Source organism: Eptesicus fuscus, chromosome 22, assembly GCF_027574615.1.
Source record: "Eptesicus fuscus isolate TK198812 chromosome 22, DD_ASM_mEF_20220401, whole genome shotgun sequence".
NCBI lineage: Eukaryota > Metazoa > Chordata > Mammalia > Chiroptera > Vespertilionidae > Eptesicus > Eptesicus fuscus.
Genome location: NC_072494.1, coordinates 26,217,962 through 26,235,726, shown reverse-complemented (window position 1 = coordinate 26,235,726; position 17,765 = coordinate 26,217,962). Strand labels below are relative to the sequence as shown.

Below are 17,765 nucleotides of genomic sequence, written 5' to 3'. Positions count from 1 at the left end.
ACATAAATCAGCCCATATCGACTGACAGCCGCTTAGATAAATGTGAACAAACTCTTCTCCTACGGAAACCCCGTCCACACAGCGGCATTAATGCGTTTTTTCGTTCAAAAGTTTACGCTGGACTGTGAGAAACAGTCCCTAGGGAACGAGATTCCTGGGTGCTTTCTGATGCACAATTTGAAGATTGTGAGTGGGGAGCCGGGAGGAGGAAAAAGCACATTGGTTTTCTACGTTTCCAACTCCAACTGGGAAAACCCAGTGCCGCCTGGAGGACGACGTGTGGCCCCTGTTGACCTTGGCAGTGCTCTTGTGAGTTAACCCGGTGCTAGCACAGGCTGCTCTTTCTGTGACTTCTCAGCTCCACGAGACCAGAGATGATAACATGATGGAATCTTACTGACAAGCGAATGAACCGAATGAAGTGGGCAAGCCCGGCTGGCGTGGCTCAGTGGTTGAGCACCAGCTTATGAACCAGGAGGTCATGGTTCAATTCCCATTCGGGGTGCATGCCCAGGTCGTGGGCTCGAGCCCCAGTGTGGGGCATACAGGAGTCAGCTGATCAATGATTCTCTCTCACCATTGATGTTTCTATCTCTCTCTCTCTCCCTTCCTCTCTGAAATCAATGAAAATATATTTAAAAAAAAGAAAGAAGGTGAGCAAAATGAGCTTTCAAGCTGAAAGACACGCGGCTTTCATGTTCAATGACTGAAAGAAAAATTTCCAAATAATAAAAACTTAAGCCAGAAAAGTTTGAGAAGGCAAGGTCCCAATTCCCTAATATGTCACCTGCAAAAATGAAATTCAGTTACTCAGTGGGTTCCCGGCAGATCTTGGCCTGAACATGGTTATTTCTTCATGGTCATCATTATTAATTTTCAATTGGACCTCAGGGAAGTGGGGTTAATCCTAGTCCTCACATCACGACACACCCTTGCTTGTAGGTCATGCATGGCTCAGGCTCAGTTTTAGTTAATTATTTTGTTTGTTAGTTTTTAAAAATAGTCTAATAAGCACCCATGAAACCAAAATGAAAAACAAAAGCTAGGACCTTGACAACAACCTAGAGCTAACTTACCTCCCACCATGATTTACTTAATTTTTTTTTTTTTTTTACTTTACAAAGAGTGCATCACGCTCAATGCAATCTTTCAGGGCTTACTCATTTCTTCTGGCATTATATTGCCGAGGTCCATCCAGCCTTGTGCATTCATCTTAACGAATTTAAATATTAACTTTAAATGAACTAATTTAATATTAACTTGAATATTCCACTGTGCAAATAAGGTGGAGTTTATTTTCCCCACTTCCTTGGTAAAGGCCATTTGGGTGTTTTCTCAATATTAAGGCGTTCTTACCAAGTCACTGTGATAAGCACTAGGCGTACATGATTTCATTTGCTCCCCAGCCCTGTGAGACAGGATTGCTCACCCTCCTTTTTCTCTGAGAAAACTGAAGCTCTGAGACACCAGGTCACTTGCCTGAGATCACAAAGTCGTAAGAATATGTTCCATGAGTTGCATCAAATGAAGATGTGAGAATTACCTGCCTCTGTTATTAACAAATCTGCCATTGTCTGGTATGAGATTGACCTTCCACTCATTGGGGAAAAAAACAAACAAACCCTCATTATTTTATTTTATACAACTGCATAATAAATGCGTTTCCTTCATCCTGTGAGTCAGCAAGTAGGATAAGTAACACTCTTCTCTTGGGCTCCAGAAGGATTTCTGAGTTGAATTCCATGAACCCAATGCTCTGACTGACAGTTTACAACACACACACACACACACACACACACACACACACACACACACACGAATGCTGCTATGTGGAAAACAGAGGATTTTCTTCATAATTTTAGTATAAACACAAGAGCCAGTTTAATCAAGTTCTCTGAGAGCTTCATGCCAGTTTGCAAAACTCAATGTTTCAGTGTGTCAGTTAAATTAGGATTCACTCTACATGAAAAAGAAATTCTCCTTAATCCAGTCTCTTCTTAGAACTCAGCGATAAGGGAAGCATTTAAAAATAGCATGTGTCCCGTGGCTTGGATGAAAAGAGGATGAGGTTCTGTCATCAGATATCTGTCGTTAGTGTAGGTCAAAGTGATCCCAGGGAAGTGAACGAGGGAGGTTGTGAGCATAGCATCACACTCACCTGAGGGTGCAACACTGGCGGTACCATTATACTGACATTGTAGGGAATAAGTGGATTTTTAAAATGCCTCATGTTCTTTGAAAGTGACAAACTTTAATCCCTGAGCTCATTTACCGCCCCCTGAAGAGTCCTAATCGCCACATGGCAGTAGCCATGGCTGAAGCAATGCCACAGACACTGACCAGGCTAACGTGATTAGGAACTAGGCTATTTTTGTCTCCATTTCCTGGGAGGAATCAGAGATAACACAATTTATTCTACTCATGATTTTGACTCATGGGGCAACTATTACACATATGTAATGGTCAAATTTATTTTGGAATGGGGCGGGGCTGGATGGAATTTATTAATGTCACCCAGACCGCCAGGAGATTTGCTAATATTTAGGGGAGCCCCACAGCAGAGATCTGTAGCCTCTGGGATACCAGAGCATCTTTGAGTAAAAGGGAGTTGACTTTCATGTCACACACAGTCCATTTTATCACTAAGGTAGATTCAGTTCTAGAACAATCTAGAAAATGACTCATTTTTCTCTTTAACTTTCTAATTGTGTAATACATAACACAGAGTAGAGAAAACCTAGCATGTTATTTGTCCGGTTTTAAATAATAATAAAGAGACATACATGGAATCACCACTCAAATTAAGAATTAGAACCTGTGGTCCCACTGTCTTCCATCGAGTCAGAGAGAACCACGATTCTTAATTTAATGCCTTTTCATTTCCTTGCTTGTCTATTGTTTTATCATATACTAGAGGCCCGGTGCACAAAATTCGTGCACGGGGGCGGGGGATGTCCCTCAGCCCAGCCTGCACCCTCTCCAATCTGGGACCCCTTGAGGGATGTCCGACTGCCCGTTTAGGCCCGATCCCACTGTCCAACTAAACAGGCAGTCGGACATCCCTCTCACAATCCAGGACTGCTGGCTCCCAACTGCTCGCCTGCCTGCCTTCCTGATTGCCCCTAACCGCTTCTGCCTTCCAGCCTGATCACCCCCTAACCATTCCGCTGCCAGCCTGATTGAGGTCTAACCGCTCCCCTGCCAGCCTGTTTGCCCCCAACTTCCCTCCTCTGCTGGCCTGGTCACCCCTAACTGCCCTCCCCTGCAGGCCTGGTCCCTCTCAACTGACCTCCCTTGCAGGCCGGGTGCCTCCCAACTGCCCTCCCCTGCTGGCCATCTTGTGGTGGCCATCTTGTGTCCACTTGGGGGCAGGATCTTTGACCACATGGGGACAGCTATATTGTGTATTGGAGTGATGGTCAATCTGCATATTACTCTTTTATTAGATAGGATAGAGGCCTGGTGCAGGGGTGGGGGCCAGCTGGTTTGCCCTGAAGGGTATCCCGGATCAGGGTGGGGGTTCCCTTGGGGTGTGGGGAGGCCTGGGTGAAGGGCCTATGGTGGTTTGCAGGCCAGCCACGCCCCCTGGTGACCCAAGCAGAGGCCCTGGTATCTGGAATTTATTTACCTTCTACAATTGAAACTTTGTAGCCTGGAGCGGAGCCAAGCCTTCTGCTGGCTCCATGGCCAGCAGCCATTTCTGTTTGGATTTGTTTACCTTCTATAATTGAAACTTTGTAGCCTTGAGTGGAGGCTTAGGTCTGCCAGGGAAGGGGAAAGCCTGGCTTCTTTTATCGCCTTGGAAACCCAAGCCTCCCTCCTACTTTCTCCGTGGCTGTAGCCATCTTGGTTGGGTTAATTTGCATACTCGCTCTGATTGGCTTGTGGGCATGGCTTGTGGGTGTAGCAGAGTTAGGGTCAATTTGCATATTACTCTTTTATTAGGTAGGATACGTGTATATACTATATTCTTTAGTTCTGCCTGTTTCTAAACTTTATATGAATGAAACTACATGTAGGCAGGTACTACTACTTACTTTACCACTGTAACTTTACATTTGTAAGATTCCTTCTTCTTTTTTAAGAAAAATATATTTTTGTTGATTTCAGAGAGAAAGGGAGAGGGAGAGAGAGATAGAAACATCAATGTGAGAGAGAATCATTGATCGGCTGCCTCCTGCACGCTCCACACTGGGGATCGAGCCCACAAACCGGGCATGTGCCCTTGACCAGAATCAAACCTGGGACGCTTCAGTCCACAGGCCAATGTTCTATCCACTGAGCCAAACTGGCCAGGGCAGATTCCTTCTTGATATGTGCAGCTATAGGTTGATCATTTTCATTGATATGTAGTATTCCCATCAAAAGGATATGCCGCATTTTTGTTAGCCATTACATTTTTTAAAGTGTTGTTGTTGTTTTTTAAATTTAATATTGATTTTGAGAGAGAGAGGAAGAGAGGGAGAGAAACATCGATAGGCTACCTCCTGCACGCCCCCTTCTGGGAATCGAGCCTGAAACCTGGGCATGTGTCCTGACTGGGAACTGAACCAGCAACCTTTCAGTTCATGGGACAACGCCCAACCAACTGAGCCACACCGTCCATTCGGGGTTATCCAAGAGCTGCAGGAGCTCACAGAAACAGTGCTGCTATGGATATTTCTGCGGGCACACATGCCCGAGGGCTTCTCTACAGCAGGGGTGGGGACCTTTTTTCTGCCAAGGGCCATTTGGATATTTATAACATCATTCAATTAATATAATTCACTTGATAGAAATTTATGTTGCTATGAAAAAAGCTCACAGATTTATTGAATTCTGAGTTCTGCCTGCGGCTGCTTTGACAAGGCCAAACTAAATGACTTCTCAAGGGCCTTATATGGCCCTTGGCCTGGGCATTTCCCTCCTCTGCCCTGAGAGTGATGATGCTGGGGAGAAGGTACGTGCAGGGACAATTTTAATAGATAATGCAAATTGTTTTCCAAAGTAATTGTACCAGTTTAGATTCCCACCAGCAGGCGTTAAGGGTGCCCGTGTTCCATATCCCGGTCAACATTTTGTATTTTTTCATATCGATTAGCCATTCCTGTTTCCTCTTCAGTGAAAGGGTTGCTCATGTCTTTAGCCTATTTTTCTATGAGTTCTCCGCCTTTTACTCACGGACTTGTAGGAATACTTTATATATTCTGCAAATCCAACTACTGTCAGTTACATGTATTGACATGTATTACACCTGTTCCATCATTTTTTGGCCTTTTACTTTCCTACAGTGTATTTGGATAAACAGAAGTTCTTAATTTTAATGTGGTCACCATAATTAATCATTTTCCTTAAGATCTGCATCCTTTGTGACTTATCCAAAATTCTTCTCTACCCCATAAAGATATCCCCCCTTTATTTTCTTCTAACTGATCATTTAAATGCCTGCACTGTCATATACTATGGACTGTTTTTGGACTCTCTAATCTGTTCCTTTAGACCAAACTACACTGGTCATAATTAACAAAGCTTTATAATAAGTCTTGATTATCTGATAGGCAAAATGGAACTCAATCTAAAAATACTTTTAGCTTTCAAAACAATATAAAAACAGGAACTAGAACTTACTTTGCTCGGGGTTGATGAACTAATCCCGGAATCTCTTTGTTAGTTTTAAGTCTTGCATTTGAACTGGCACTTTTTTCCTGAAACACACATAGAAAAGACAAGATGAGAACCAGCACTTCAGCAATAGCATGGGTTTTCATCACAGACGCCAGCTGTTTGGGACCCTCCACAGTTGGTTACTTCAAGGACCGACGTCCTGGCAAAGAGGTCACACCATCCAGGTAGAACTACCAAACATTTGAACGGGGAATGTGGTCACGAAGAAAGCAATGAGCTCCATAACAGCTACGACTCTGTTTAAAAAATGATGTGCAACTGGTGTTTGATTTTTAGGCTGAGTTACTGAAAACAGTAAGAATCAAAGAACAGAAGATTCTAGGGCCAGGAAGAGCCGAGAAGCACAATCACAGCCTTTGTCAACCTGCCCAGGGAACTGACTCCAGTGCGTTTTCTTTGTAAAAGACAAAGGCATCAAGTTACTGAGGCATAAAGTTTGCACAAGGCTCTAGCAGTGACACTGACAAGAACACGACTAAGAATAACGACCATTTCCCACCCACAACAAACACTGGAATTGAATGAGTAAAGCTCAGTACTAGCCTATATTCAAGAGGCACTTTCTGGCTGTTAGCCTAATCTGATTTCTTATTCCCAGGAAACTAGCCAGATGGGAAAGAAACACTCTCAGATCTTAAAATACTGATATATCAGTCAGCACACTAGCTCAATGATACTACTCATCTGTATTTTCACAGACATTATTTTAAAAAATATATTCAAGGTGCTTTATTCTTTGTTCACAAAACATACCCCTAAAATGAAAGACTATTCTAAACCAATTTAAGAAGTGACTATATACTATAGTAGACTCAAGGAACCAGGGGTGTGGCAATAGTTAAAGACCCAGGCTAAGGGGAAGAATGAAACTCACATGGGTCAACCTACCTTTCTTACCACATGCAAAGCCATGTGAGAAGGCACATGAGACAGATGGTCCCTCAGATGAACTCTTCTGAGTTCATATTTCTCCCAGGATCACAAAAGCCATGTACATCAATGAAATTCCAATGACTTATATGTTCTGATGGTGGTTTGTTACTGACCACCAAACATGAGCTTATCTGTATAACATTGCTATCCCAAAATATAGGGATTTTGGGATAGCAATGTTATAGGATTTTCTAAGAAAATAAAGAATCGCTACAATTCTTTTGCAGTGTATTTTTCTTTTGTGTTAATCCTCACCCCAGGATATTTTTCTCATTGATTTGTAGAGAGAGAGGAAGGGAGAGAGGTGGGGGAGACAGGGAGAGGGAGGGAGGGAGAGAGGGAGGGGAGGAGGGAGGAAGAGAGAGAGAGAGAGAGAGAGAGAGAGAGAGAGAGAGAGAGAGAGAGAGAGAGAGAGAGGTGCTTTCCGCAAGTGCCTGACAGGGGATTGAACTTGCAACCCAGATATGTGCCCCTGACCAGGAATCGAACTGTGACCCTTCAGTGCATGGGCTGACCCTCTAACCACTTAGCACACTTTGCCGTCTGTTTTACCTTCCTTACCTCATACTAAACTTAAGAATGTTTTCATGAACATTGGAAATGTATGAAATAGATATTGTTTCTTCTGCTGATGTCATCAGGGAACAACAGATGAGCTGCCTAATTTCTTACAAAGCAGGTGGGAGAACAACCAGAGAATCCTAAAGCACTAACCCCAGGAGGGCCGGGCCCACGTCCTCTCTTTACCTTCAGGGTCACACTGCCTGGCTCAGGGGCCTGGCACTGTAAATTCATCATTTACTAAATGACACATTTTAGTAAATTTATAGAGCTGCTCAATTGTCACCCCAATCCAGTTTTAGAAAAGCTCCATCAACTCAAAACGTTTCCCCAAACCCATCTGCAGTTATTTCCTGCTCTCAGCTGTAGCCCCAGGAAACCACAGTCAGCTTTCTCTCCCTACAAATTTGCCTTTTCTAGATTCATATACATGGAATCTTATAACAGACAGCCTGGCGTTTTCCACTTGGGTAATGTTTTTGAGGTTTATCCATATTGTAGCCTATTTCAGTATTTCACTTATTTTAATTGCCAAATAATATCCCAGGGTATGGATATACCACATTTTGTTTAGCCGATTCATCTGGATTGTTTCTAGTTTGTGGTCATCACACATAATGCTGCTATGACCATTCACATACATGTCTGCGAGGGCATATATTTTCATTTCTCTTGGGTAGATTCCTAGGAGTGGAGTTGTTATATGATAAGTTTATAGTCAACTATTTAAGATGTGACCAAGGGGGCTGCACCATTTTACATTCCCACCAGTGGTGCATAATGATTCCAGCTTTCCACATTCCCACCAATGCTTGGTAATGTCTTCGATTATTGCCATTCCAGTGGGTGTCTCATTGTGGGCTTTCTTTATTTGAAAGATTTTTTTTTAAATGGACTTTTTAGAGAGAGGAAGGGAGAGGGAGAGTGAGCAATGTTTACGTGGGAATATCGATTGGCTGCCTCCTGCACCAACCTTACTGGGGATCGAGCTTGAAAACCAGGCATATGCCCTGACTGGGTATCGAACCAGTAAACTTTCAGTTCACAGGACAATATAACCAACTGAGCCACACCAGCCAGGGCAAGGCTTTCTTTATTTGAAAAAATGTGACTTCTTTGGATTTGTTCTTACATGTCCTTGTATCCCTCAGAATACCTAGTATCTTGCAACATGGAACATTCATATGCCTACTGGTTAGCTGCATTTGCATCAATAAATCAGTTCTGTATTTGCTTATAGATATCATTTAACTTCTACTCAGGGTGTTTATTGGGGAAGGGGAGGTTTAAAGAGATGTCTTGCTCAGTCAGTGTTGCTCAGTGGTTGAGCGCCGACCTATGAACCAGGAGGCCACGGTTTGATTCCTGGTCAGAGCACATGTCCAGGTTGCAGGCTGTATTTCCAATGTGGGACTTGCGGGAGGCAGCGGATCAATGATTCTCTCTCATCACTGATGTTCCTCTCTCTCACCCTCTCCCTTCCCCTCTGTAGTGGGGGGGGAGGCAATATATATATATATACATACATACATACATATATATATATATATATGTATATATGTATATACACACACATATATGTATATATATACACATATATATGTATATATACATATACATATACATACATATATATATATATATAGAGAGAGAGAGAGAGAGAGAGAGAGATCTTAAAAAATGAAACAAGCAAACAAACAAACAAAACCAAGAAGGGCTGGAGGAGGAAGGAGGCTGATGGGAGCCTCAGATGGAGCAGGCCCAACAGAGAGGGCTGCACCAGGAAGAGAATTAGACTGGGAGGTGATGTAAGAGATGACTAAGATATTGTTTCCCTTGGCAATAAACACCTTAATAGTATTTAACACATAAACTAAGTACCTAAAATAAACTGGGACCAAGTAAGACTAAGTTGAAGCCATTGAAAGGGCCCTCAGCAGCCAGTTTGTAGAGCAGTGTTGTTGTTTTTTTAAAAAAAGTCAACTCTTTAGTAACATTTATATAAATATTACTAATATTTATTACTAGAGGCCTGATGCACGAAGTTCGTGCAAGGGGCTTGGCCCTCGCAGCCACGGCGGCTTGCCTGTCCCTTGTGGCCTTGACTTCGTCCGGAAGGTCATCTGGAAGGACGTCCGGAAGGTCGTTCGGCTGTCCGGTCTAATTAGCATATTACGCTTTTATTATTATAGATTACACATATTTTTAAAATTTTCTTTTGCAATTTCAGTTTGCATTTAACATTAGCTTGTGTTAGTTCCAGGTGTGCAGCATGGCGGTCACAGGGAGCAGCGTTGTGCATGACCCGCTCGTGCTGGTTTCGGAATCATCTGGATGCGCACAGAAATCCACATCCCCGGGCTCCACCCAAACTCCCTGAGTGCGTGTGTCTGGGATCCAGGCCCAGGTGACCTGAATTCCATTTCAGAGAAAAGATACCTTCCCGCTCAGGGATCCCCCCAGCTGGTTTTCCACATGACAGTTTTCAAACAGCACTGGGGTTCCACAGGGCTGCCCCGGGGGTCCACAGAGAGGCCCAGCAGGGCAGGAACCCCTTGAACGGTTCCTACTCAGGGGCTCTATCTGTTGAAAAAAAACCCTCCCTTTCTCCAAAGTGTTTGCAAACTAATGTCAGGGAGTGACAGGTTTATTTAAACAGCAAATCAAACAACTTTCTCCTCGGCTTGGAATAATTTTACTTCTTTATGAACAGAACGCCCTTGGCCCTTGTCAGTGTCCAGAGGAAGTTGCGCTTCCCTTAGTTTCTCTGATGCTGGAGACGGTCACACCACCTGTAACGATGCTCCCCACTGAGTCTCTGTGTTGTCCCGCTGAGTCTGAAAGGACTTAGGCAGCCGCAGCCCTGCGAGGTCCCCTGAATTGGTTCTGGGTTGGAAGTGTGGGAGAAATCTCATTTTCTTTTTTCTGGGCCCAGAACTATAAAGAAATCCCAGGGGCCAGATGGATGCAGGGAGCTGGAGGCCTAGAGAAAAGAAGTGGGGGTGGGAATAATAGCTCCGGAGACTGCTAATGAGGGATCCACACAGGGAAAAGACACCAAGCACTGAGTATGAACTCTCCGAGCACCCCGCCCTCCACACCGACTGTGCTGTTGTGCACATTGGAACCACTGCATTTCAGAAAGTACATGAAAACTAGAAAAGGTTATTTATGAACCAGAATTAGGAGATTTAGGGGGACACACACATATTTAAAACGTAGGCACACCTTCAGCTATACAATAAATGAGAAATCATTCCAGCATTTGGGGAGTAACCTGCAGAATGTACTCGGTAAGGAAACAATCTCATTTGATGTTTCATGTGTGATTTCTCCAGTGCTATTAACATGAGATAGGACCCTGCCTCCTTCAAATATAAAGGAATTTTATCTTGTGTCTTTTGAGTGATGATGATCCGCTGAGTCATATTCACTCTGTGAGAATTTCTGAACGTTAACAAGTGACAAGGCCCAAGCTGTGAGATGCAATTGCTGACTTGGGCCCACCAGGATCATAATTATGCAAAATCAACACTTCCGTTATCATTATCCACCCAAATAGATGATTAGAATTAGTAGTATTTTGTAAGAATTATTCAGTAGTGATGAAGTTGGCATGAAAAGTCTCTGCTTTAAGGAACTTCTTTTTCTAAAAATTAAAATGCAAATAAAATACAGCCATGTACCTCATTTTATATCAAGCAAATGTCAAGTGGGGCAAGTCATTTTTAAAGCGCCCAATATTTTTCACATAGTTGCTTCTCAAGGTAGATTGGAAATGTTTAAAATAATCTTTAAAAAGTAAATAGTGCTTTAAGAAATTGCTCAGAAATGATTTTATTATCTACCAACCAAACTAGAACAAAGGCATTAAGATACTATGTCACCAATTACAAAGAGGAGGCCATATTGCTGTTATAAATTACACTGAGAACTCTGAGTTGAGGATATTTTCAACAAGACGATGCATCTCCAAAATTTTCAAAGCAGTAACATATACACACCCAGAGAATTAACTAGTCTGGAAGAGCCATAGTCAATTCTTGCCCAGTATGTATCAGTTAGGACAGGGTAGGTTATGTTGCAATAACAAACAACCCCTAACAACAGTAGTTCCATTCTATACAAGTTTATCTCTTGCACATGCTACATGTCCATGGTGGCTGGAGGCTCCGCTCATCCCACTCACAGTGGAACATCATTCTTCACTAATACACTGTTAAATGGTACGTAAGTGCCTGACTGTGCTAAGAAATCAGAGATATAATCCTCATCCCCTAAGAAACCAATAGGAAAGTGAGCAGATGTTTCAAAGTGAGGGAAGGATATGTGGGTAAGTGCTGGGGATGGCACCTCACTCAGAGGTGGAGGTCAGGGATGCGTCCTGCAGAGGGAACTGGGCAGGGCTGAGTCCGGGGGAGGAATGCATAGCCGGGTAGGAGAGGAGAGAACATGGCACTCACTGAGAACCATAACGAACCTGGTACAGCCAGAGAGAGCCTGGGGCGCCGGGAGGGCGTATGAGAGATGTGGGGGTGAGGTGGGCAGGGGCTGGGCCAGGGAGGGCTGGGCCTGGGCATCTGGATTTTCCCAAAATGCCAGAATTGTGTTTCAGAGTGGAAGCAGAGAGGCGGTCAGGAAGCTGTGTCAGTAAATCAGAAGAGGGTCTGTGAAAAGCTGAATGTAGGCAAGCAGAACCCGAGTCTGGACTCCAGAGTCAGACAGCCTCTCTGCTTCCTACTGTGTGACCCGGAGCAGGGTCCACAGCCTCTGGGCGCCAGCTCCCTCACCTGTGAAATGGGAATATACAAGTAGTACCTCCGCCCCTGGGTTGCCTGTAGTACAGGAAGGCACCACAAATGACAGCTTGTAGTAATAAGACAGCTGCTCTGGGAAAAGAGACGAGAATTGAGTTGTTGAGAGAACTGCTGAGTGCCCACTCCATGTTAGGCGCTTTACTAGGCTCTGAGAAAAACAGAGTGTGTTTAACCACAACAAGGAAAAGACAAACAAGAAAAACATTGCCAATGTCAGAGGAAAAACTCAAATGCTAAATTATAATGAGAATTGAGAAGGCTGGAGGTCAACTGAATGTGTGGGGGAGATGGAAGAGGAAAAGGTAGAGTGGAGAATGACAGCCAGATTTCTGGCTTAGCTGACACCTGCTTCTCCACTGCTGTAAGGCATAATGGGTGGGTTGACGTTCCAAGTGAAGGTGTTTTTCTGGGCAAGCAAAGCCAAGGTGACATGGCTATTGTGGCAGAAACAGGGCTGGTCGGAAGTGCCTTTTTCTTACAGGGGATGAAATGTAAGCTTCAGATGGAGAGAACATCTGTCTGAAGGTCAAGAGCTGGTGGGCTGACCTCACAGTTGTGACTCTGAGCTCAGGGCCAACTGGATCTAGGGGACCAGGCAATGGCTCCTCTCTCTTCCTGTTTGTCACCTTGGTTTCATTCTTTTCATGGCCTTGTGGCAACCCCAGATTCAATCCTTCCAACTCTGTGACCTAACAGGCCTTGTAAGCCCATTACACAAACCCCCTGCCTTTGTCAGGTGTGACCATTGGGGAGTAGGGGGTATCTCTCAGCAGGAGTGAGGGGGTTGCTGGGAGAAATGAAGCAATAGTGACCACAACATCTTTTATTCTTCTGCCTGTGAACTCTCACCTTGAAGTTTTTTTCCTATTACTATACATATTTTAAAATATACAAACTCTCTATTGCATGTATTATGATTTTTAAAAAGTGTATTTTTTAAATTTATTTTTATATTTTTATTGATTTCAGAGAGGAAGGGCGAGGGAGAGAGAGATAGACACATCAATAATGAGAGAGAATCACTGATCAGCGGCCTCCTGCACGCCGCACACTGGGGATGGAGCCCACAACCTGGACATGTGCCCTGACCGAGAATTGAACGGTGACCTTCTGGTTCATGGGTCAACACTCAACCACTGAGCCATACAGGCCAGGCAAAAAGTGTACTTATTTATTTTTATGTTTTCACATATAGGAGTTTTGAGTTTTTGACTGATGGAAAAGAACTGATTTTCTTTTTTTTTCTTTTTCATTTATTATTTCTTCCATCCCTTCTGTGATTAGACCTTGTTAATCCTAAATTTAGCTCGCTGCCCATACACTCTCTTCTATTCTCCCATCAGAAGTCGGAGCAAACAGAGGACACAAATGTTTTACTAGCACCCCCGGGCTTGCTAGCCAACACCAGCGTCAATTCGTTCCTGGTATGATCATTTTACAACGTGGATGGATGGAGCCAGTCACTAGAATTCTATCCACAGTCTTGACAGGCAATAATCCAACCTGGCGTGGTTCCATTATTGATGTACTTTTAGCCCGAGGCTAGGAAAAGACTGCTTGGTTGTAGCTAGCATTTGGGTTGAAAAAGCTCTTTAAAATTGAAATAGGGTACTTAGGCAATAAAGAGTAAGCACCATTCTTTTTCTTCCTTTTTAAAGTCTCCTTTTGGAGAAACGGGTGCTGCTAGAAATATCTTCATTATAGACTTTGCAAACAGAATTGATCCTGAAATGCTAAAAGGAGTGTGTTTAACCACCAATGCCTCGATTTGCTTATCTTCTCGAGCTTTTAGAAGCTTTCTAGAAAAGCGCCCACGCTTTCCCACGTTCCTTTCTCCACATGTCCCCTCCAATTTGTGTTCCACGCCCATAAGACACGTGAGCCAAGCACTTACTGTTGCTGTGGGGCGGTGGTGGGATGGGGCCCCCTTGGCCAGCCTGACACCACGCTGGGGAGAAAAGGCAAGAACAAATGACCTGCCATTTCTAATCTCTCTGAGGAGGCTTTCAAATTCGGGGTTTATGAAGGATACAGCAAGCCTTCGTTTACTCGGCCTACCATTACGGAAAGTGGTTTCTGAGCGCTTGACCTCCTGGTCTCCATTCTTCTCTCTTCTAGACCCTCCCAGGCAAATAAGTCTGAAGAGACAGTTTGCTTGTCTCTTTGCCTCATTCTTTGCCTCTCAACTTAGGTGAACATCTTTTCCTGAGTAAAAGGCCAAAAAAATGTGGAACTGGCAAAGAAGAAAAATATGTTAAAGTACATGCTTAAGAGCTTTCATGAACACTCCCCGTTCTTCCAAAGATCCTTGGAAATTCATCTTGGGAGCTTAAATTCCAGGGATGTAGTCAGGTGACTACTTATAACGTACAGTCTATTCATTCAGCTCCACACGTTTAAAACACATAGCGTGTGAAAAATCATATTAGGTTAGAAACATCGCTCTCTCCGCACTCACATCTTATGAAGCAATTTAAACTTTTCGGGGGCACCTGACTTCTGTGTTTTCACACTCAGGGTCGTTCACTATTTGAGTCTCCTAACATTTCCAAGGCATGTCATCGTCGCCCCTAATTCGTTTGAAATAAGATGCAATTTGGATTGTTGTGTGCCTGCTGTCTTGGAAATAGGAGTCTAAGCAACACATGCCCATTTAGTAGCGGTGAGCTCCACATGGCTCACCATGTACTGTATGACTGTGTCAAAGTAACTGTTCGAAGGCTAAGATGATTCACAGAAAGAATAACTAAGAACTTCTTATTTTCATTTAGAAACGAAACTGATTCTTTCAGAAGAACTTAAATGACCCCTGACTGAAGTCAGTGTTTAGGCTAATAAGTTCCCCCCAAACTTTGTCTTCAAAATAACAAGTGTGTCCTATACCACATGGCTCAAATACAAGGTTGCATCCACTTTTCTGAAGGGTAATTTAAAAAACAAACAAAAACCCTGCCCCTATTCTGGCATCTACCATAATGTAGCAGGTCACTTACAGGGTATCTTTTACCAAAACCCAAGGTTTCCTGATAAGGCTTAGTAAAACCAATAGAGCCATTTCTCAACTGGGATACTGAAGTGAACTCTCACAAATGTGAATGCTACATCTGTTGTGCAAAGGTCATTCGGTAGAAAATGCTAAGGGCAAAAATAACAAAAACCCAAAACAAAACAAAGACACCATGTATGTATGTTGGCACATTTGCCTGCATGCATGTTCTCTCTCTCCCCCTCCCCTATGCTTTCTGTCTCAGTTATGGTTATAGAAGAGACACTGCTAGAGCACAGATATAATCGTATTTGACTTGTTTCTTACATGAGGCAATATGTATATATTTCACCGATGCTCCTGTGATAACCTGACAATAAACAGGGCTTTTCATTCCTTGTCAATTAGGGCCTCTTCTAATTACAAAACCAACGATGACAATAAAAATAACAGCTGTTGTGCTGGCCAGGTGGCTCAGTTGGTTGGAGTGTTGTCCCAAACACCAGAAAGGTTTCAGGTTCAATTCCAGGTCAGGGCACGTACCCAGGTTGTGGATTTGATCTCCTGTCAGGGAGCATACGAAAGGCAACCGATTGATATTTCTCTCACATCAATGTTTCTCTCTCCTCTTCTCCCTCTCTCTCTCTGTCTTACAATGAAATCTCTTATTTTTAGACCACGTTCACCTCCATTTCCAGAGACGTGTGGTGCCAGCAATTCCTGAGCCTTTTATTCCTTCCGCAGTGTAACTGGCTTTCTTGGGTTTGTTAAGTTAGTTCCCACCTCTCTCTCCCTGCTTTCCGCCTTGCAGAATGTTGACGTGTTGTATTCTGTTCTATTGGTTTTAGAGGATTATTATTATTCTGAAGAGTCCTTTCACTGTTGTCTTCCTAGCATTTCAGAAGGAAGTAAAGGGGTCTACATTCTACTTGTTCTATATAATTTAATCTACACGTTGTGTACATTGTTTAATTTTACACCCATGTGCAGTAGTTATTATTATCCTCATTTAGAGCTGAGGAAACCGAGTTTCAGCAACTTGCCCAAGGTCTCCCAGAGGGTGTGACCTCATGCCTTTCTGATATCAGAGCCCAAGCTGTAGGTCACGACCACACGCAAGCATCCATGGTGAAATAACGGTAACAACTGCTGATTGTCCCTGAGCATTCACCACGTGGTTTGTGCAATAGCTCTGTGAGCCATTAACCCATGTTACAGATGAGGAAACTAAGTCACAGAGTGGTTAAGGAGCCTTCCCAAAATCACAGAGCCCAGAGGGTCTGGCTCCAGAGGCTGAGCTCTTAACACTCCCCAAGGACACAGCTCAATATACTACGTCTACCTTGTGGATTTCTACAATCTACTTTAGGAACCTACCCCGCTCTGCTCTTTTCTCTTTCCTACATGACTTACCAGCCAACCAAAGCAAAGAGAATAGAAGACAGCAGAGTTAAAGTAAAATCATTTTGAAAATATTTGCACAAGAAATTATTCTACTATATTACATATCCTCTGTGTACAGTGACCTTCAGACATTCAATTCAGGAATAATATGAAGAACGTGCCAATATAACTAGACACATAAAAAAACATCACTTTTTAGAGAGGAAACAACTAGAATTTGCTTCCTAGTGATAGCCTAAAACTATGTATGCTAGGGGGCGCTATTGAACAATTTTAGGGGTTGTGTTCATTGGTGTTCTTTGGATTTGCATGCAATTGAGCTTTGGGGTAAGGTGAGCTTATAATTTTTATTATTTATTTATTTATTAAAATATATTTTATTGATTTTTTACAGAGAGGAAGGGAGAGGGATAAAGAGTTAGAAACATCGATGAGAGAGAAACATCGATCAGCTGCCTCCCGCACACCCCCTATTGGGGATGTGCCCGCAACCAAGGTACGTGCCCTTGACCAGAATCGAACCTGGGACCCCTGAGTCCGCAGGCTGATGGAGCTTATAATTTTTAATGGAAACCTGTTCAACCTCAGCCTGGTAACTGTTAGTCAACACAATATTTTACTGCAGGAGAAATTTAAAAATAAGTTACATTCATTATATGTACAGCTCCTTCTTATTCACGCTGAGGCATTAATCACACATTATTTTCTCTTCCACCTGCATATCTGAGAACTCAATTAAAAGATAATGAATTGGAGGTGTTAAACCCAAAGAGGGTGTCACTGTTTCTAGAGCATTATTGATGGTAGAAAGACTGTGTCTCGGGGCAGTTAATAGAATCTGTGAGCTAAAGGAAGCACAGAACCAAATTAGTGGAACCAAATCATTAGCAATCAGGAAATCTTAGTTCTAACTCCGTTGCTCCACAATTAAGCTAAATTACCTAAGTACATGTTAATAAATCACGATGCCGTAAATACAGAGGATTAGGGAGGTTAGAGAGTACAGCAGTGCTTATGCTGAATGTGGCCACACACGCTCAGTCCACAGTAGAAAACGGGATGTAGTTAACATATAAAAGGCCAAAGGACACACAGACCCACATCCAAAGGCGATACAACTAGGAATTAATATACATCCTTCTATAAATGTGGATAAGGATATATCCTTCTCTGAATTTTCAAGAGTGGTCTAAAATTTTTTTTGCTCTACAAACTGATGGCTGCCAGATGGCAGGGGTTGGGGGACTGGGTGAAAGAGGTTAAAGGGAATAAGCAGGACAAATTGGTAGATACAGAACAGAAATGGGGATGTAAAATACAGCATAGGGAATACAGTCAATAATATTGCAATAACTATGTATGGTGGTGCCAGGTGGGTACTAGACTTATCTGTGGGGATC

The 17,765-nt window shown here is 43.1% G+C and overlaps 1 protein-coding gene across 4 annotated transcripts in view; it reads right to left on the bottom strand.

Annotated features, from left to right (window-relative positions):
* Window positions 1-17,765, bottom strand: part of C22H1orf21 (chromosome 22 C1orf21 homolog) — a 185,759-nt gene that overhangs the window by 13,643 nt on the left and 154,351 nt on the right. For all 4 annotated transcript variants that reach the window (XM_054712045.1, XM_008145952.3, XM_054712046.1 and 1 more), the window contains one exon: window positions 5,608-5,684. In XM_054712045.1, coding sequence (XP_054568020.1) covers window positions 5,608-5,684 — 77 coding nt within the window. The remainder of the gene's footprint in view (window positions 1-5,607; window positions 5,685-17,765) is intronic.